Source organism: Rhinolophus hipposideros, assembly GCF_964194185.1.
Source record: "Rhinolophus hipposideros genome assembly, chromosome: 13".
NCBI classification, from domain to species: domain Eukaryota; kingdom Metazoa; phylum Chordata; class Mammalia; order Chiroptera; family Rhinolophidae; genus Rhinolophus; species Rhinolophus hipposideros.
In genome coordinates, this window is record NC_138059.1 from 11,426,465 (window position 1) to 11,448,970 (window position 22,506).

General features: G+C 40.0%; 1 protein-coding gene across 8 annotated transcripts in view; it reads right to left on the bottom strand.

Annotated features, from left to right (window-relative positions):
- Nucleotides 1-22,506, bottom strand: part of NSMCE2 (NSE2 (MMS21) homolog, SMC5-SMC6 complex SUMO ligase) — a 215,696-nt gene that overhangs the window by 168,222 nt on the left and 24,968 nt on the right. For 7 of the 8 annotated variants that reach the window (XR_013994796.1, XR_013994797.1, XM_081070980.1 and 4 more), the window contains exon 3: nucleotides 1,985-2,091. Coding sequence is in view for 6 of the 8 variants with exons in the window: in XM_081070980.1 (XP_080927106.1) it covers nucleotides 1,985-2,091 (107 nt within the window). In the remaining 2 variants the exon portion in view is untranslated. Of the gene's footprint in view, nucleotides 1-1,984; nucleotides 2,092-21,500; nucleotides 21,575-22,506 lie in introns of those variants that run through there. The other variant, XM_081070981.1, reaches the window with a different exon arrangement.

Below are 22,506 nucleotides of genomic sequence, written 5' to 3' on the forward strand. Positions count from 1 at the left end.
TGAAAATAATGGTCATATCCTCACTATGTCCCCATATGGGTTCAGGTCCTAGAAACCTTATGGTTTACTGTTCTTCGTCTTGTATCAAGCTTATCTAGAGAGCACAACTTTGCATCAGAAAAGGACAATAAATATGTTTTCTCTTCTTGTGAAAGACCAGGTACCTTCCTGACAAGTTCAAGAATCACTAAATCCAGTTGCTCCGTTGTCTAGTGTGAGGTTAGGGCTAAAAAGTGGGATACAACTCAAAAACATCACCTTTCCTCTTTCGTAGGGTGGGGATAACAGATGAGGGCTCAAGATGAAAGAAATGCTGTTAACTACTGAATGTGGGTAAGGGTTTCTTTGTCTTTGATCTTTTTATAAGTGGCTTAGTTTTTGAAGGGGGAAGAGTTCAAGTCTTTATGTAAAAAAATACCGTAAGTATCTGTGAATCCTAGAGTTTAGTAGGAAAAAAAAAAATCCACACTAAGTTCTTTAACTTCCCAAATCTAGTTTTTTTAATCTATAATATACACTGTGCTGTTACATTTGCCTGACTTCAAAGTTAAAGATAGAAAGGGCTATCAAATAACCTCCATAGAATGCAAGGTCATATAGCAGGACTGGCCTATGTAACAGGCCCAACTCTGACCTGTGGTAGCACAAACACTTTATTCTATAAAGTCAGCCTTCTTCTTTAACTCAGTGGTTTTCAACCTTGGGTACATATCAGAAGGAGGTTTTTAAAATACTGGTGGCCCTAATCCTGCTCGATGTCAATGAAATCAGAATCTTTTTAGAGACTGGCTGGTTCTAGGGGTCAGCTGGAATTGAAAACCTCTGATCTAAGTGCTTTGTTATTCATTTTCAAAAGCCCTAACATGACGTGATTTGCCTATTTTCCTATAGAAGAAATATTCACAGTACCAAAACTAATAGCCACAACGGTTGGAAGCATCAGAATTTTATAATGAGTTTATTACTTGCATATAAGCAGATAGTCTTAGGTTAGTCACAAATGAAACACTTAATAAACACTAACCCCCCCAAAAAAAAACAAACCAGAAAAAAAAACTTTTTTTTTTCAGAAAAAGTTTTTTAAACCAGAAAAAAAACCCCATTAAAACAATTTTTTAAAAACTTCCTATAACTCTGTAATGCTCATTTGAGTATGGCATAAGTACTAAACCACACTTAAAAATGTATCTTCCACTTAATAGCAGCCAATCTTGTAAAATATTTGATTTTTGGAATTTTCCCATAGATCTAAGTAAGAAAAGGCAAATAAAGAAACCAGAAGTACAAGACATCCTATTACACAGGTATATGAAATGAGTTCAAAGGGGAGTTTCCCCTGCTTAGAGGACAAAGGACTTCTCAGAAACATTACGGCAATCATATTGCTCATTTCTTACTCAACACGGTACTGCTGAAAAGGATGTCGTTATGTTTCCACCTTAACTGCCTATCTTCTGTTCCTGTGGTAGCTGGAGTCAACAAAGGTAAGTTTGGCTCCTGGAAAAACCGAAATGCCAACCTTCTTTATTTTTAAACATGCTCTGAAACTCTTCCATATTACCTGAGTCTATGAATTAATTCTGCAATAGCTCCACATTAGTTAAAGCTGGAGAATGAGTAACTAAACCTGGTCTAAATTGTATGCTTAGGCAAACAGAACAATAAAGACAAGTTCAATGCCAATTTTTAGCATTTTATTAAAAAAGAACCTTCTCACATTCGAAGGAGGCTTAGACTAAAAATGACAAGACTAAAAAAATGGAGGAAAATCTAAAATAGATGTAGTATCCGCATTAAACCTAGGTGGCCTAGCTGGGAAAATATTTAAGATTCCTATTTTATGAACTTCCTGATTAAGAAGAAGTTACTAGCTGCTAAAGTAAGGGTAAGGAAATATTAAAGGTTAGAGAAGAATTTTGATGTGTTTTTATTTCTAGGTCAGAGACTTGTAACCATATGTAACCAGGGGAGTGTGGACACTTACATGATTCATCGCAGACTGCACAGCCTTTACATAATGGTTCAGTTCCCGATCCATCATAGCAAATTCCACCATTGCCTTGTCCATACTATATTCACTACTCACTTCAGCTAAAAAAAAAAAGAAAGCAATGATTATTTCCCATTGAAAATGCCCTATCTAGAAAAAGATGCAGTAGCATTACCTACATCAGTCAGTGGCCTACATGATTTTGTAAAGGCATTACATATTTTTTAAAACGTCCTCAACATATGCCAGCTTCATTCAAAATTCTGAGAATACGCCCCGTTGGAAAAGGCAGAAAGGTAGACTCAGAGCACAAATCCCAGGCTCTGCCACTTGCTGGTATGGTCTTAAATCAATCACTGCACTTCGCCCAGCACAGTACCCTCATCCACTCAAGTGGCCCAGCCATCTATCTATCTGCGCATGAACCTCCTTGGACAGCGAAAGAGCAAATGAGGAAGATTTCCACTTCTAGTTAACAGTGGCCTATAGACCCATCTTCCCACTGAGGACAATCAAAACAACCGGGGGAAAAATAAATCTTCTTAAAAACAAAAGAATCAAGAGATAGTAACAAACAGCCAGGGCAGAATCTAGGGGAAAATGAAATTATGGTACATTTTTTCTTCACTTAGAGGAATCAGTGTATTTTATGGATATTGGATCCTGACACTTGCACCAGTCACAAGGCAAGTCAAGCTGGTAACCTGAGTAAGGACCAACAGTATAAACTGTTAGATCAACAATCCAGTAAGGAGAGGCATCTTCAAACTGAAGAGGAACCCACTGAAGGATCTATCGGCAAAAGTCTTTGAAGTGCAGAAATAAAAGTTTGTTACAAGCTTAAATCAGTGGGAATTGATAGAATGTTGGCAACTTCCCTCTAGGATTAAATAAATAAATTTTTGACATTTTGAAAGCACTTGGAAGTGTGCCTTCAGCATGCAAAATGCTATGAAAGGGTTTGCAAAAGAAAATAAATAGGATGATAGTTCTCTTTGTCAAGATCCCATGGATAATAGGAAGACTTGAATCAGCCGGCAATTTCAAACACAAGGCCAAGGAGACCTTCCCTGCAAAGGAGAAAGTGAACGATGGCTGGGTCAATGTTTGATGGCGTGAAGCCTCAGGAAAGAATCTTTGGAGGCCAACTGTGGCCTGCAGGCAGCCTCAGCTAAAGTTCCGAGGCCCGAGAAATGTTGGGACAAGCTGAAGAACCTCCATGATGAATAGTGCAGCCCTGAGGCAACAAAGGGAAAACACCACGAGAGATCAAGAAGCTAGTCCTGAAAAGAATGAACAGGCATACGACACCTGGAAGTGATGCCCAGTCAGACAACTTCAGGCTAGAAGTCAATGTCATGTTCTGTCATGGAGAAGGGTTGGCAAGACCAGAGATGGAAGACGAGAACTAGCAGAGACTCCATAATGGACGAGGGGCCACGAGAACATCCATACCAAGTTACAACCTACCACAGCTATTGTAAGATAACTTTGGAAATTCTTTGTTCTTGTTAATCCTTACCTCTCTAATTACTGCAATAACAACCACTTTTTAAAAATGTTATTTTGGGGTTCATGTTTCAGAAACGGTAGGCTAAGGAAGACAAGAGGGAACCTGTGTCTTTTTCAACTAAAGAACTGAGGTGGGAAAAGAAGAACATAGTGGTGCATGGAAAAGGCAAGCAGACCAAATAAATCCCCGAAGAATTCAAGAATTTGAGAGGAAAAATAAAGATAAACAAATAAATGAGGAATTGGTGGCTGACTAAAAACGTGGCTGGGGGAGGAGGTGGGTGTGGAGGGAGTGACCAGCCAGGGGTTCCCCGCTCCTTTGTTCCTCAGTATATAATCCCACCATCAAAAATCTCACTCTTACAGGGAAACCCTTTCTAAAATTCCACACCAACCAAATTCTACACATCCCTCAAGAGCTGAGCTCAGGCCGTACCTGCTTTTAAACTATACCAGCCTAGAAGGGTGTCACTTAATTTATGAATGATTATACTTGATACTTTGGCGCTTTTAACCATAAACAATCTTGTCTTCTTATGTGCACTTGTTTCATTTCTGCAAACAGATTTTGATTTATTTGTGGCCAAGAATGATGCTTTCGTGTTCTTGGGATCCCACAAAGAATTACAGCAACTCTTCCTTCATTATTCTTATATGGCCATTATTTAATACATTTGTAAATCAAACTTTTATCAAACGATAAATTGTCCTGCCTCATATTCAATTGAACTAAAATATAAAGAAGACATGATAAAAATTCACTTGCCTATTATATTTTCATTGTGATTTTTCCATAAAAATTCACTTGCCTATTATATTTTCATTGTGATTTTTCCCCCACCTTATGGCCTCAGTAATGTGGGGGTGGGGTGGGGGGTGGAGCAGGGAGGAAGACGATCACACAAAAAATATTAAAATTCACAGAATGACAGTCTCAGAGAGGAAAGTATCCCTGTACCACACCTCTGCTAGCCTGGCATGAAGAGAAAATTGGTGTAGGTGATAAAGCGTGGCAAGTCATGAAAATCGTATATAATGACAGTATCTGTAGCTAACTATTAGTAAACACTTTATTATGTACCAAGACGGCACTGAGTACACCATACTTACATTAAACCTCACAGCAACACTAAGAGACAGGGAGCTCTATCTCCACTCTATGTACGAGAAAAAGCGAGCACTAAGCAGCTGAAATAACTTGCACAAGTCAGAGCAGGCCTCCAACTTAAACGCTTTCTAACTGCAAAGTCTGTCCACCTGCCCACCTGTGCAAAAAGGTGCTTAAACACGAGGAGTAGCACAAGCAGCTCCCCCCCATTCACGAATGCCCACACAGCAAACCACCGGAGGAGGAAGCCATGGCCCGAGCTTCGGCTGGGCTGCCTGGTCATCCAGTCCAAGCGGCACAGCAGGCAACACCACTCAAACGCTGGCAGACCTGGTCCTTGGGAAGCTTTTCCAAACTCCTTAAGCAGAGGAACCTGATAAAAAGAAAATGACTTCCTCCTTTCGGAAGATCACAGTTGACCCTTGACCAACACGAGTTTGAACTGCACAAGGCCCACTCATACACAGGTTGTTTTCAGTACATACTGTAAATGTACTTTCTCTTCCTTATGATTTTCTCTAGCAGTTTCCTTTCTCTAGCTTACTTTATTGTAAGATTATATATATGTATATATACACATATATATGAATATATATACACCAAATGTGTGTTCATCGACTGTTTCTGTAATCGGCAAGCGGCCGGTCAACAGTAGGATAACAGTAGTTAAGTTTGGGGGGACATCAAAGGTTATATGCAGATTTTCAGCTGCGCAGTGGATCGGCACCCCTAACCCCATGTTATTCAAGGGTCGCCTGTACTAAGTTTTGACAGTGGTGAAGAGAATGACCCTTTACATCAGCAAGGCTAACTCGAGGCGCTGCAAAAGCAGCCAAGTCACCACTGCATGCTAGGAGGTTAACTAAGCCACCTCTAGCTGCTCAGAAGTCAGACATGTAGGAGGCCAAGGGCACGGAGGCAGAAGAGATGGAAGTAGCAGCCACAGACTGTTGACCAGGAAGCATGTGAAGAAGGGGAGCAGGAGGGAAATGTTAAAGAGGAAGAGTCCTGGAAGGCTTCACGTTGCGGACATACACTGAGTGGAGCCCAGTGCCAAAACCATTTATTACACTCCTGCCTCTGACTGCCTTTCCCCAGCCAGGCAGGGTCTGGGGAGTCCCGGGAGATTCCTACTTCTTGGATGTGCCGTTCTAGAAGCATGCCTTTACTACAGTCAACCCTTGTGTCAATCAAATGAGCCTAAGTGATACACCTGAACATTCATTTACAAGCCAATAAACACACGGGCAAGGCTCACGGACAGAGCGAGGTGACGGGGAGAGCTGCAGAACATACTCATATCTGGCTCACTAATTAAGAAACTGTTAAGAAGTTCGTATAATAACTAACTGAGATAAGTCCCCCTGACCCTGCCCCTACCCCAGCAAATCAAGTCCAGAGGGCACAGATAAAGCTTGATTTACATTCTAAAATTATAACTGTTTCTCTTAGGATACCAGTACCAGACTGTCCTCCTACACATATGTGTGTCTATGCCCAGTGACCTAGCTCAGCACCGTCCCCAAAGAGCTTCAGAAGTCTTATGTAGACCAGGAAGAGCCATAGCATTAAACCCACTCTTTAAAGATGGTTTCTGTTTGGTTTTTTGGGTTTAGTTGTGTGTGTTTTTTTCCTGTTCAGGAGCAAACTCTAGAAAAACAAAGAATGCTAATCACTAAAGGAAGGCTTTTTAGACGAAGTGCTCTGATATTTATATAATGTGAAAAGTATCTGAATGGATGAAGTTGACCTGCACATAAATTTTTCTGAAGTCAAACGAACCTACAATTATGCAATCCAAGCAGCCACGCTATTCATTAGGCATATCATGTTACTGAATATCAGAATGCACTAACAGCAATGTTCTAACTATCACTACTCTTTTTGAAGTGTTGAATAGTCTTTCAAATTACATGATCAGCAGAACATTAAGCAGAAATGGGTGATTTAGTGTTGCAAAGTTAACTTAAAACAAAATTCGTGAGAATTCAATGAGAGGAAGATGATGGCTGAGGCAGGAATAAGTATGAAAGCAAAGCAGTAACTATCGATGCTTGTTGTCTTGAATATGAAAGAGCGGGGCAAAATCAGGGAGAAGGGATAGGTCTGCAAAAGGAAAGGAAGAGAGGAGACAAACTTATTTTCACAGAGGTAGACTCGAGTAATACAAATCCCAGGCCCCCCGACTAAAGATGGAAGTAGTAAGCCTGTAGCAATATGGTAATTCTTACATAGCACAGCAGGGACACATGCGAGTTTATCCAGGGTGAGTTCTAAGACTGTCCAGCATCTATTCACATCTTATTTGTTCAATATACTGCCCTTCTCTAGGCCACAGGGGCCTAGAAAATGGGGGCGCAGAAGGTTCTTTATCTTGGCTTCCCTAAGCCCAGGTGGGCATGGTCAACACAACAATCCAGCTTGCGTTCCAGATCAGAGGCCAGTTCAGCAAGAACAGAAGGTTAAGTGATAAAGCTAAGACATAGCTTTATGACCAGCTATTCTAAATAAGGCCCCTCCCTAGCCACAGCTGGCCTATAACTGCAGTCTAAGGCATGCACTAGAGAGAAATAAACGCTTCCCTGAGGCTCGGCTCCAAGTTTTGGGAAACACCGCTGACATAGGTCCCAGAGCACACAGGACCCAGAGCCAAGTAAGCTTCCTCATCATCCCTCAGGTGTTCAGTACAACAGACAGGAAAATCACACTCTCCCTCCTCTGTCCCCAGCCTGTCCATATACATCTCTATGCTACATCTCCATTCCACTAGATGTCTTTTGGTTTTGCTCTGCTCTTCCTATGATCTCAGCCACAGGTCCTTTTCCAAAATCCTCCCTAATCTCCAGAACAGGACCAAATGCTTCATGCCTTATAAACCCATAAAACTCCTTCACTTTTACAACTCGGACACGTGTGCCTATGTGGCCCACCCTCAAGACAAATTTTACCTACTTATCTTTTCCAACGTTCTGTCCCTGATTCAATTGCACAGTTTTGCCCAAGGCCAAGTTGTTTCCTGAAATTTTGTCCCAAACAAACAAAAATTGCAGAATCAGGGTTTTTCTTTTTAATCATTATTCTACAAAGCCATGGACAAGCATGTCTGAACAGGAACAATACCAATTATGTATAGTTGATTAAATTCAACGCCATGCATTTTATTAGTAAAATACCAGACTTAGACAAAGCAGCCATTTAGTGTTCTCATGGGATTGCTGACTGTAATTCAATATGAATCATACACTCAGAAGGACCTGATAAATATTCAGTGCCATAAAGTGCATATGTCCATTCTGGCAAGGCGGAAGGATGGAAAGGAAGCAGGGAATCGCCTGACTGTATTATAAGTTTCCTAGGATAGATGGAACATATAGCAGAAATATTTTCTGAAACAGAGACTAAGTATTTCCTCATCTCTTCAAATTAAAGACTTGATTCTTTTATATTTTGTAAGCAAGAAATTTGTTCCTTTTGGATAAACTCAAATAAATGGCAATGTAAACCGTACCATTCCTCCCTACACACACACACACACACACACACACACACACACACACACAAAACCCTTTCCTCTGTGAAAATACAGCACCAACTATCTCTAACAACATATATCTACACACACACACCTACCTCTGTGAGTGGGTGTGTGTGTTTTTCCCGGCAGCCTAGTATTAAGCAATCGTTATATATTCATCTGGAGTCAAGTTTAATGACTTACTCACTGCTTGAGCAATATTTAATAGAAACTTGGTTTCTTCTCACTACACTGTATTTTAGTCATAATTATTCCTCCACACAGATATTAGTATGGTAAAATTAAAACTGAATCCACATTTTATTATTTCACCAGAAATAATAGTGAAGAATATAACAGCATATGGTACAAACAAATAAGCAAGTGGTCCTTTTATAAACAGTGAATATAGGGAAAATCTTCAAGCAATATCGACCTTTATAACCATCTTTACCCACCGATATAGTTTTCTTATAGTAACACAGAAAAGGAAAGTTGTGTAGTAGCATAGTAACTCAAAAAGCTAGCACTGGAGTCAGATTACATTCAAATCTAGGCTGTTACTTGCTAGTTATGCAGTCCTTGGCAAGTCACTTTACTAGAGTCTCAGTTACCTCTCCTGTATAATGGGTACAATAACAGTATCTAAATCATAAAGCTGATACAAAGATTACATGAGGAAATGTAGGTAAAACGATCAGCAGCGGGCCTGGCCCACAGTAAGTACTAACAAAATATTATCTGTCATCATAATTATTACAGAATGGATAACTAGTCTGCAAATGCAATTGAGTCTAAATGCTGAAAGCATTTTTTCCTTAGGACCAAAAAGATCACGTGAACATCAGCTTCTTAATTCTGTTATTTTTACTAACGTGAGCCTAAAGCACTAAGCTAAACTCAAAGAGGCTGCAAGGCTCAAAGAGAAGCTTCCTAAACACTCCCCTCCACATGAATGGCCAGAAACTCATTTACCTAGAAAATATTTACTGACTACTTAATACATTGCCAGGCAGAGGGAAAAAAATACTTTGAAGCAAGAAGGAGCAGCTAACACTGCCCACAGAAGGTAGGAAAGGTTTAATAGGACAGGGCAAATGTGAACAGTGTCTTCAAGGATGAGTAAACGTGTGCCAGACGTTCACCAGACTGGGACAGAGGCTAAACAAATGCCCTCAGGCCTCTCCAGAGGTTGAATGGTCAGACGAAAACACTGGGCATGAACTATAGACGTAGATTAAATCTTCCCTGAGTACCGACTCCACGCCAGGCACTTTGAACATACTACTCATCCTCGCCTTTCTTACACCAATACGAATGAGGTATCATCCAACATAAGGTGGATATTAGAAAACTGATGCTCAAAGAGGCTAAATCATTTGCCCCAGGTCACAGGTAATAAATGGTAGGGTTTGGAATGACCTCATGTGTGACTTACAGTTAACAGGGAAGACACGTGCTACCCAGAAATAAGACCGACTTCACGCAAAAGTCATGGAGTAATGAATGATCGGTTCTCTAGCTAAAGGAATTCTCTTAAACATTACGGGGAACTTCTTTCGAGAGAGAGAAAGTGAAAACAGAAAGACTGACTTAAACAGCTCTACTTTGGAATAATGGAGACCATCTGTCATTATATAGGCAGGTTATTTCCTTACAGAGAGTAGTTAACATTCCATACATTTCCATGGTAAACGTGTAACTCAAAATACTGCTTCAAGTAAATCATAAAATCATATAACTATATTTCTGGATACGATGGAGTCTCTACCAGTCATCAAAAGCACTATAAATCCTAGGCTATAATGCATCTATCATTTTATATCTACAGACCTCCTTTGGCTACCTAATATAAGGTCCCTGAATCTTTAAGGCCAAATCTGTCTTTTATTTGACTGAAATTCTTTTTCTATACCTTCTCGCCCATTTCTTCCTATCTAATCCCTGGTAGACTGGAAAGAAATAGTGAATTCAAGGCAGCAAGCAATCTTCACAGCAGCATTTCCCAGCCAACATAATTTCAATGCCTCTGGCCATTTCTCCCTGGTCTTCAAGTTCTCGGCTGTGGCCAAACTCTAGCTAACGTATGAGGCTTGATGGCCCAGGAGGCTTAAGGAACAGAGCCAGGCTTTGACGCCAAAGCACCAGCATGAATTCGAGGCAACAAAGACAAAACAAAGTGAGGTTTACACGTCATGTGATTATTGAGAAAGTTAAGTGAAAATGTAGGGAAAGCACCCAATATTATGTCTTACTAAACTCAATAAATGGAGCTTATTTTGCTGTTAACTAAGTGTACTTTGCAATATTCCCCAAAAACAAATCTTCCATTTCACTTAAGCTAGTATTGAATCATGGTGTCATTTCATCCACATTTTTTTATTACCTTTATTGAGGTGACACTGGTTAGTAAAATTATATAGGTTTCAAGTATACAATTCTATAACACAATATTGCATTGTGTGTTCACCACCCAAAATCAATTCTTCTTCCATCACCACATTGACCCCCTTTACTCTTTTCTACTACCCGCCTCCCACCTTACCCTCTGGTAGCCACTAATCTGTTGTCTGTGTCTATGATTTTTTTGTTTGTGTTGTTCATTTGTCCCTTTCAGTTTTATATGGTTCTCGACTTTTTCTGTCTGACTTATTTTGCTTAGCATGACTATCTCAAGTCCATCCACATTGTCCCAAATGGCAATAGTTCATCTTTTCTTATGGCTGAGTAACATTCCATTGGAGACAGACAGACAGACAGACACACACACACACACACACACACATATACCAGGAGTACCAAAAAAAGGTATACACATGACTTGTATTCATCTTTTGTTATCGGTTTATATTGATATTACAATTTTAATAGCTTTTTCCTTTTTTAAAATGTACATACATTTTTGTGGCACCCTCTGTATATATATATCACATTTTCTTTATCCAATCATCTGTTGAAGCTATTCAGCTATTTTCATGTCTTGGCCACCGTGAATAATGTCATAATGAACATAGGGGTACATATGTCTTTATAGATAAATGTTTTCAGATTTTGGGGGTAGATACCCAGGAGTGGGATTGCTGGGTCATATGGGAATTCCATCTTAATTTCAAGGAAACTCCATACATTTTTTTTCCATAGTGGTTTTACTAGTGTAATTACAATCCCACCAACAGTGTATGAGGGTTCCTTTTTCTCCACAACGTGTCTAACACTTGTTATTACATGTCACGTTGATGATAGCCCTTCTAACAGGTCTGAGGTGGTATCTCATTGTGGTTTTGATTTGCATTTCCCTAACAGCTAGTGAAGTTGAGTATCTTTTCATATATCTGTTGGCCATTTGTATGTCTTGGGAGAAATGTGTCGTCTTATTATCAGCTAGTTTCCCCTATTTTCTGTGATCTATAAATTTCACAACCTTGTCTCTCTTAATTTTCTTTCAAGAAATTAAATAATAGTCACCATGTATTGAGCACATACCATGTGCCAGACACTATGCTAAGCAATTTACATGCATCATTTCATTTAATCCTTATAATAAGTCTGCGAAAAAGACATTATCCCCATTTCATGGAAGAAGAAACAAATTCGGCGATGTTAAGGAACTTGAACCAAGGTCACGTAGCTTACGGGCTATAGAGGGACGACTCAAGTCAGGGTCTACTAAATAAGAGAGCCCACTGTTCTAACTACTTCAATAAATACCACCCTGTGGACACAACCCATTTCCATATCATAAGATCGTGCCAAATGGCTTCCTGACATATTAGGTTAAAAGCATCCCTATTATGACAGGGCAGTCACACTAGTTACAATAAAAAATGTAAAAAAAAAGAACAAAAAAAAAAAACAAAAAAAAAAAAACAAAAACAAAAAGGAGGGTGAAGAGAAACTAGGATGATCAAGAACAAAAATATCAAATAAGTTCATAAATGAGATAGCTACTCAAAAACAGGTTAATGGTCTTTTGCTTCCATATGGATGGCAAGTACTTTAGACTAGCACATGCTCTATTCATTTCAAATAAATTTATACCAAGAAAAAGATTACAGAGGGGGTCAGCCTACTTTAAAATATGAAGTTAATAAAGGAACACTTTAATTAAACAAAAATTAAATTCTCAAAGCTACAAAAAGTTTGAATAGATCTGATAAAAAGCTTTGATTATAAGACCTGTGATGACAGAGGCTGTAATCTCTGTTATTTACCTAACTCTGAAATGATGGCCTAAATGAGAAGTATTTTGTTCTGAGAAACATTTCTTTAAGGAAAGAGTGAAAGGACCACAGTCACAAAAGGAGGAGATAACTGTATCTCATATTCCTAATCTGTTGGAGGATAATGTCTATGCTTATTGTTTTTGGAAAGTAAAATAGTTTGATCTCATGAAAACAATGGCAAATCAGTCTGTTAAAATTTAAATCGCTGATAGCTCCATAAAATAAATGTCTGTTCAAATCCTCTGCCCATTTTTTAATTGGTTTGTTTTGTTGTTGTTGTTGTTGAGTTGTATGAGTTCTTTATATATTTTGGATATTAGGTCCCTATCGGAGGTGTTGTTTGCAAATATCTTCTCCCATTCAGTTGGTTGCCTCTTTGCTTTGTCGATGGTTTCGTTTGCTGTGCAGAAACTTTTTAGTCTAACATAGTCCCATTCATTTATTTTTTCTCCCTTTGCCTTTGAGGTCAAATTCATAAAATCCTCTCTGAATCCAGGGTTCATCAGTTTAATAATACCTATGCTTTCTTCTATGCAATTTATTGTTTCAGGTCTTATACTTAGGTCTTTCATCAATTTTGAGTTAATTTTTTTTTTTTTTTTTTTTTTTGGTGTATGGTGACAGCAGCCTAGTTTCACTCTTTTGCACGTGGCATTCCAATTTTCTCAGCACCATTTACTGAAGAGGCTTTCCTCTTTCCATTGTATGTTTTTGGCTCCTTTTTTGAAAATTATCTGCCCATATATATGTGGGCTTATTTTTGGGTTCTCAATCTTGTTCCATTGGTCTGTGTTACTGATTTTCTGCCAATACCACATTGTTTTGATTATTTTCGCTTTGTAGTATAAATTGAAGTCAAGAAGTGTGAAACCTCAGGCCTTGTTCTTTTCTATCAAGATTGCTTTGGCTATTAGAGGAGCTTTTGTGATTCCATATAAATCTGGTGATTTTTTGTTCTATTTCTTTAAAAAATGCCACTGGAAGTACAAATTGGTAGTCACAAAATAGTCGCGAGGATGTGAAATACATTATGGGGAATATAATCAATAACGTTGCAAAGACTGTGCAGGGTGTCAGACTTATTGGGGGGATAACTTCACAGACTATACAAACGCCTAACCACTGCGCTGTACACCTGAAATGGGAATCTAGTCAATGGGACTGTAATAGCTACCGGTATGTATGGTGTCAGAGGGGGAGTAGACTTGGTGGGGTTATCACTGTGAGCGGTGTAAATGTCTAATCATTATGCTGTTTTGTGCACTTGAAACTAATTTTTTAAAATGCCACTGGCATTCTGATGGGGATCACACTAAATCTGTGTGTTGCTCTGGGTAATATGGCCATTTTAATGACTATGTTGATTCTTCCAATCCATGAACATGGAATGTCTTTCCATTTCTTTGTGTCTTCTTCAATGTCTTTTAAAAATGTCTTAGAGTTTTCAGTGTATAGGTCCTTCACATCCTTTGTCATAATTTACTATAAGTGTTATAATAACTGCCCCATCTGATGTAGCACATTTCCTTATAGTTGTCCCTCCACATAGCGAAAGTTCCTGAAAATATGTCTCAGAAGGATTTCTAAGGTAATTCTTAATATTTCTCATTATTTATTGTATCACTTCAAAGATGTTTTATTTTCATTTTAAGTGATTTAAATCAGTAGTGACTCCCAATACTATTTCTGTATTGCCTTCTTTAAAAGTCTCTTTTCAAAGAAACAATGATCCACAAACACTTAAACCTACTAGAAATGGCTCAGAGAACTCTGATCGGTGAAGGAAGCTACTTCTGTAATGGGAATTATCACCCACTAGTGCATCTGTTCTGGATGACAATTATAATAAACTACAAGGTAAGAAATAAAGAACTATTAATATTCCATGAGCAGGGTTTCCAGGCGGGAATTCCCACCTGTACTCAGGAATTTTTTTCGCGTCCCTGTTCCCAAACCCCAAGATATAAACTGTTTTCTGTTCTCCACGATGAATCATTTCCACAAAGTGATGGCTGATACTACCAACCACGTGGGTTCAAGGAGCCGATTTTCCCAATTTCCTGACCAACTTTTCTTGAGATTCAGGAACGGGAAAGTGAAAAAAATTCCTGAGAATGGGCAGGAATTCCCGCCTGGAAACCCTGTCCAGGAGTAACTGGTTCTACAACACTGCAGCAGTCTTCATAAACCAATCACATCCAGGCACCGAGGTCTGCAACCAACCAGAACGGAACCCTAGGCAAGACCTGGACCTGGCAGTCATTTAAACTCCTCCCTCTCAGCATTCTCCTCATTTAGCTAGTCACCAAGTTCCATCCACTCGCCTGCTCAAGTCCACTATTATCCCCTTTCCAACTGGAGGTGCCTTATTTTCAGTCTTTATTGCTGCTTCCTCGGATTATTGATTTGCTTCCTTACTGATTTCCTTTTCCGATCTCTTTTTCCTCTAGCCCTTCTTCCAAGTCATTACCAATTTTTTCTCAAGAACAAGTCTGACGTTACCCATGTTTATCAAAAGTACTTCCACTGTGGGCCAAGACAGAATAACAGGGACCAAATTTATTCTCCTGCCTTAAACGCGCGCGCATGCGCGCGCGCACACACACACACACACACACACACACACACAAATAAAAGTAAAAATAAAGATAAATAATGGCTTGCAAGACACTAGACATCATGCAAGGAAGAGGAAGGAAAATGACTGGAGACATACACGGTGAGATCTATAAATGCCCCATCTTACGCTCTTGAGGCTACAGGGCACACATATCAATCGAAATCTCAGCGGACTTCTTTGTAGAAATTGACAAACTGATTCTAAAATTTATATGGAAATACAAAGGACCTAGAACAGTCCAAACAACTTTGAAAAAGAAAAAGTTAGAGGACTAACATTTCAAGATTTATTATAAAGCTTCAGTCATCCAGGAATGTGGTACTGAGGGAAAGACAGACAAACAGATCAACAAACAGGATAAAAAGTCTAGAAATACAGACATACATATATGGACAACTGAGGTGACAAAAGAGCAAAGGCAATTCAGTGAAGAAAGGATAGTGTTTTCAACAAACAGTGCTGGACAATTGGCTATCACATGCAAAAAAAACAAACAAAAACCCGAAAACAAAAAGCTTTGATCTATGCGTACCCTATCTTGAACCACGTTCAAAAATTTAGTGAGAATAGATCACAGACATAAAACTATAAAACCTTTAGAGAAAATTATAAGGAAAATCTCTGGGAACTTAGACTAAGCAAAGACTTTTTAGATACAACACCAAAAGCACACCCATAAGAAAACAAATCGATAAACTGGAAATCAGTAAAAACCTCTGCTCTTTAAAATAATCTGTTAAGAGCACATATTGGGTGAAAATACTCACAAGTAATATACCTGATAAAGAATTGTATTCAGACTACATAAACAACTCTCCAAATTCAATAATTTTTTTTAAAAAATAGCCCTGTAACAGAAGGGAACAAGATTTGGGTAGAAACTTCACCAAATTGGTGAATACCAAATAATCACATGGAAAGGTATCCAAGATTATCGGTCATTAGGAAATGCAATTAAAACACTCTCAGATACCACTGTATATTTATTAGAATGGCTGGAATTACGAAGAATGTCCATAACAAGTGCTGAGGGGGATATGGAGTGACTAGAGAGTTAACGTATTCCACACAGAGATGCCTAATTTTGAGACAACTATATTACTACAAAAGCACACTTCACCATTTAATTTTACCACACTTCACATAATTTAATCTAATCACAATAGCTCAGAAGGGACTTCAAATATTACGTCTCTGTGTCATCATTATGGTTTTACCAGTCAAGTATGAAAATATGAGTCAACAGAAATTTTTTATGTAACAGATATCAGCGACACCAGCTCATAGTCTCTAATTACCTCACAAGAAGATGATTGTGTTTTATTATAATTTGTTTTCTCCAGTGGTTCTCAAAGCATGCTCGCCAGACCAGCTGCAGCAGCATTGCCTGGGAACTTGGTAGAAATACAAACTCTCAGGCCTTACACACTGGACAAATGATTCTGAAACTCGGGGGTGGGGACCAGCAATCTGAATATTTAACAAGTCCTCCGGGTGATTCTGAGGTCTGGTAAAATTGCAGACCCACTGTTCTAATGTAAGTTTTAAAGTTAAAATCACAAATTACCTTTCCTCTGGGGTTCTTTCTAAATTCACTGAATTTTATAACAACAAGGAACCGTTACTTCAAATCCATGTTTTCAACAAATCTAGACCTCAACCAGCTGTCCCCCATTTTTACACCCCTGAATTATTTTAGGCCTTTTATTAAAGCGAGAAAACTAAAACTGCATGTAAGGTCCCATAAATAATGCATTCTACAAAAGCCATTGTTTGAAAACCAATTTTTTGACTTAAATATCCTACTTACATTCGTTTTTGCAACTGCACCCAACATTCCTTCCCAATTTACTAGATTTGCTTCTAATTTTGGCTACAAATTGTCATCCTCCAGAGAACATCTGTGCAACTTTTAATTAGGCTCATCTAAATGGAATGGATTTTAAAAATAATTCTAGTTATAAATTTTTTAATTGTTTCATAAGGATACTTAAGATAGAAGCAGAACAAAAGTGGAAATGATATTGTACTGAATCAGGACATCTGGGGCTGTCAATAATTTACTCAGAGACCTAGAGTTAATCACTTAATCTTTCTGAGGCTCAGTCCCCTCATTTGTAAGAGGGAATTGAAGTAGGTGACCTGTAACGTTCATTTCAGATCTAAGAGTCTATAAACCTGTAAGCTTACTCTGAGGCTGTATGATACTGTAGTTTTACATTAATAGGACACTGCCAAGTTATTTTAAGATACGTGCCTCTTCCTGGGATGCAAGAACATCACAATAACACTGCTTCCTACGGAGATGAATACAACAAACTATGAACACGTGGCAACATTTGGTTGCTGAAGGACCAAAATGGCCGTGTGCTTTTTAACAGCCTCTCATTTATTCTTTCTTGGATTGGTGAAGTTTTATCTCTGAAACCCTGGGGTTGCTCTGGACATGAACGCCCAGAGCAAAGCTTTCACAAAGTCGTAAACAACGTGGACTCTGGAGACAGACTGCCTGGCTTTGAATTCTGGATCTACCTCTTAGGAACTTTTTGTAATCGTGGGCAGGTTACTTAAACCTTCTAAACCTTCAATAAGCATTAGGTGTTTTCACTAATACTACTCTCTCATCAGAAGGTTTCAGAACTGATCTGCAATTCAATTTAGTAAGCACACAGGGTCAACTAACCTTACTTTGTGCCACGCACGCCATTCACTGTAGGGGAAAGGTTCTCCAGCTTCAGGATGTATCAGAATGATTTGGGATAATTCTGCTTGTTTCAAATGCAGATTCCTGGGCTCTGCCTCCAGAAGCTCCAACTCTACGGTTTTTAAAAAAGCATCGCAGATGTTTCTAAGGCAGGCTGTGGAGGGCTGCAATCTGAGAAATTTTTCTGGAGGGGTTTGAAAGAGACAGAATCTCTCTCTTCAAGTACTTGCCCTCTCCAAGCCTCTTTTCCATTTCAGAACTCACTGCAGCTACCGCAGTGTTGCACCTGCTAGGCTGGGCACCACGTATACCTAATATGGTCCTTTTGTTTACGTTCCATTTGCCATCACCTTAAGTTCCAATATCTCCATCCTGATGCAGTGATATAACTCAGCTCTTTACCTTATACTGAGATCTGCCTAATCCTCTAAACCCTAACACCTCCACACCCATGACTACTGAAGGTTCCTGATACATGAGGTATTCCTGACCTCTGAACACAGAAGGTTCGTTAACCCTGATTGCTGACCTATAAACCTGACCATGGCCTTATTCATTGTCCTGGTCTCAGAACAATCACCTCTAACACTGCTGCCAGTAAACGTCCTACTACATCTTCAGTATAGTATATATTCTCAAAAAGAGATGGCAATGTGTCCAAACCCATATAAATTTAACTTATAAAACTTTTAATACCTACAAACAAAAAGAACAACAATAAAGCAACGATCACGGATTAGCAGATCCTGGGATAGGGTGCAGACTACAACAAAGGAAGTTAACCGCGTCACAAATATTGGACATAACCTCACTGAAGGTCGGGGGAGTCGCTGACCTAAGGACCTTTAGACTGAAAACTATAAGACTAAAGACAAAAACAACTGTACATACAAACACTGTATTCTAGCTGATGACACTATTTGTCATGGATGGATGAGTTGATGATTCTAAAACTGCTTTACATGCATACTGGGGCTCAAACAAATAAATGGATGATGGATTGTGGGAGACAGGAAGTCACAGATAAGCGAGGGAAGATTAGAATTTGACCATGTGGTAGTAGATCAGAGTTGAAGACATCGGTATGAACACGTTTACATTAAGATACAGATGGATAGATACAAAAACAATGAAATATACTGTGTGTGTACATGTGTGAGTATACATGCGTGTGCTTTCCAGCTCTGTCTGCAGAAAGGGCCGAGAAGCAGTGATATTCTGGTAACAACAAGCACACGCAGAGCTCGGATCTCGGTTTCTAAACACCATTTTCCAATAAAAGGAACAAGAGCTCTTTGGAGAAATGGCTGATGCTGGGGACAGAGAAGGGAAAATACAATTCTTTACAGAAAAATTCAAAACAAAACGCATGTAGATATTTATTCCTCTGGGAGGTGGAGCTTAATTCTTTCTCCTTGAGTGTGTGTGGAGTGAGTTACTTGCTTCCGAAAGCACGATGCAGAGGGAATAAGAAAAGTACCTTTATGGTAAAGAAACCCGACCACCACTACTGGGGCCAGGTGATCAAGGTAAACATCACGGAAGTCATGTTGATGACATGTGTGTCCTGGGATGATGTGATGGGAAGGGCACTTGACCTCTATGATCCTCTTTCCAAAAGTACATAACCCAGTCGAACCACGACCAACCGAAATTAAGGGATATTCTACAGACTACCTAACCAGGATTCCTCAAAGCTGTCAAGGTTACATAAAAACTTTTTTAATTGGGGGGGAAAAATGGCCCCAGACTAAGAAGTGACGAAGGTAATGACGACTAAATGCTGGCTGGTATTCTGGACTGGACCCTAGACAATGCCTTAAGAAAAGGCATTACCACGTTGCGAATCTAGTCTGGAGGCTACCATTTAGTTTAGTCCCAGCAAAGTACCAATGTTGTTGCTTAGTTTTGACAAATGACCCACGGTACTGTAAGATCTCAACAAGTCGCAGAACTGGATGAGGGTGTATGGGAACTCTCTGCACTAGCCACAGCTTTTCGCCAATCTAAAATTATTCCCAAAGAAGACATTTAAAATAAAACTTAAACAATGAAGAGAAAGAGAGACTGGAAAAGGAAGCGACGCTGCGCTTGGAAAAGTCTACACTATTAAAAAAAATAAATCTTAACTCTGCTATTTGGTATAAAGAATTTTACTTGCATGCAATTAAAGCACTAGACAATGTCATTCCAGCAACTTTCTCTCTCAGAATACCAATGAAACACACACACACACACACACACACACACACACACACACACACACACAGAGCCAAAAATCTTTCCCCAATACCATCTTCAAAATGAAAAGATTAAATGGACTCGGGTTGGATGGTGGCAAATAAACTGAAGTAGGAATCAAGGAGCACATCGATTAGCTACTCACACTGTCTTACACTAAGTCACTTCATCTCCCCAGGCCTCAATTTCCTGATCTGTAACAGAAGTAGGATTAAAAAGCTGTCCAAGGATCCTTTCAGGGCAAAGATACAATAGTCTACACAGGTGATTACCAACCTCCTTGAAACCAAATTCTTCTAGATTTCTTCCTACCCTCCAGCAGCTCCTTCTCAGTCTCTTCTGTCTGCAACTTTACCCAACCCCTCAGGACGCTGGCCCAGGCCCTCTTTTTGTTTTACATACTCTCCCTAAAAACTAATACTCATTCCATGGCTCCCACTCCCATGTCCAGGCTCTTTCCAAATCTACGCTTTTATCCCGAGCTCAAAGACCAACTACTTATTGGTCATCCCACGTGGCAACATGCCTCAACCTGAATTCATTTCCCCCCAAAATCTTATTCTAGTCCTCGGGTTCCCAACTGTGGTACGTAGAAGAATGACCACCCAAAGATGCCCACGACGTAATCCCCAGAACCTGCGAGTGGGTGATGTTACGTGGAAAGAGCATATGAAGGCTGCAGATGGAAATAATGTTGTAATCAGCTGGCCTTGAGATGCGGAGCTAAATTATCCTGGATTATCTGGGTGCAGATACTATAATCACAAGGGTTCATATTAGTGAAAGAAAAGCAGGAGAGCCGATGTCACAGTGAGGTACAGTGATGAAGAGTCGACCCGCCATTGATAGCTCTGAAGATGGAAGGAATGTGAGCCGCCTCCGGAAGCTGGAAAAGGCGAGAATGAGTCTCCCCTAGAGTCTCCAGAGAGGGTCACGCAGTGCTACCGGCACCTTGATTTTAGCCGAGTGAGACCCACTTCAGACTTCTAACCTCAAGCTCTAGAACAGAACAGATTTGTGTTGTTTGAAGCCACCACTAAACATGTGGTGATTTATTCCCACAGCAATAGCAAAATAATGCATCATATTAGAAGATGAGACCTAATGTGGATGGTTAAGTCAGAAATGCGAGTGTCACCATTGACTTCTTCCTTTCCCTCAACTTCCATATTCAATAAATCATCCAGTTGCAGCAGTTATTCCTCCTGCATCTCTTAGGAGTCTCTACTTCTCACCAACCGCAGACCGCCTTCTGAGGCCAAGTCACTATGACCTAATACCTGGGGACTGCTACCACAGCTTCCCACCTGGATGGCCTCCCTCCAGGCTCATTCCTCCGAAGTCATTTCCCACATTAGAGCCAGAGAATTAATGAAAAATACAAATTATCGTATTCCTCTTTAAAAACTTTTGCGGGCCGGCCCGGTGGCTCAGGAGGTTAGAGCTCCATGCTCGTAACTCCGAAGGCTGCCGGTTCGATTCCCACATAGGCCAGTGGGCTCTCAACCACAAGGCTGCCAGTTCAATTCCTCGAGTCCCGCAAGGGATGGTGCGCTCTGGCCCCTGCAACTAAGATTGAACACGGCACCTTGAGATGAACTGCCTCCCGGATGGCTCAGTTGGTTGGAGCGCATCCTCTCAACCACAAGGTTGTCAGTTCGATTCCTCGACTCCCGCAAAGGATGATGGGCAGTGCCCCCTGCAAAAAATTGAACACGGCACCTTGAGCTGAGCTGCCGCTGAGCTCACGGATGGCTCAGTTAAGAGGAGCGTGTCCTCTTAACCAGAAGGTTGCCGGTTCAACTCCCACAAGGAGTGGTGGGCTGCGCCCCCTGCAACTAGCAATAGCAACTGGACCTGGAGCTGAGCTGTGCCCTCCACAACTAAGACTGAAAAGACAACAACTTGAAGCTGAACGGCACCCTCCACAACTAAGATTGAAAGGACAACTTGACTTGGAAAAAAGTCCTGGAAATACACACTGTTCCCCAATAAAGTCCTGTTCCCCTTCCCCAATAAAATCTTAAAAAAACAAAACAAAACAAAACCTTTTTCATAGCTTCTCACTGCCCTAAAGATAAAGTCCAAACTCTTTCATCTGACTTACAAGAGCCTACCATCTTTCGTCTGGCCCTTTCCTAGTCTCTCCAACCTCTGCTCAGTATACAATGGCCGTGTCTATTTCAGTCACTGCTATCGTTCCAATATCTGACACAGTTAGTAATCTGTGTACAAACCTATACACCTTAATTCTTTTAGTTCCTGTATGAACGCTACCTCCTCATTGAGAGATAGAGTTTATTTTCATCTTCCATGAATTGAGGCTGGCCTCGTGACTAACTGCTCTGAATAATCAGATGCAGTGAAAGTGATATTCTGTAACTTCTGAGCCCAAGTCTTCACAGGCCTGGCAGCTTGTGCTTCCTTTTTCTTGGAACAGAAACCATGCTGGGAAAAACCCAAACCACATGGAAAGGCCATATGAAGGAGAATCCTTAGGCTTTGGTCAACGATTCCAATTGAGCAACCGTCAACAGTCAGCACCAACTGCCAGCCTTGCAAGTTCCAACCCAGTGAAGCCCCCAAATGGCCGC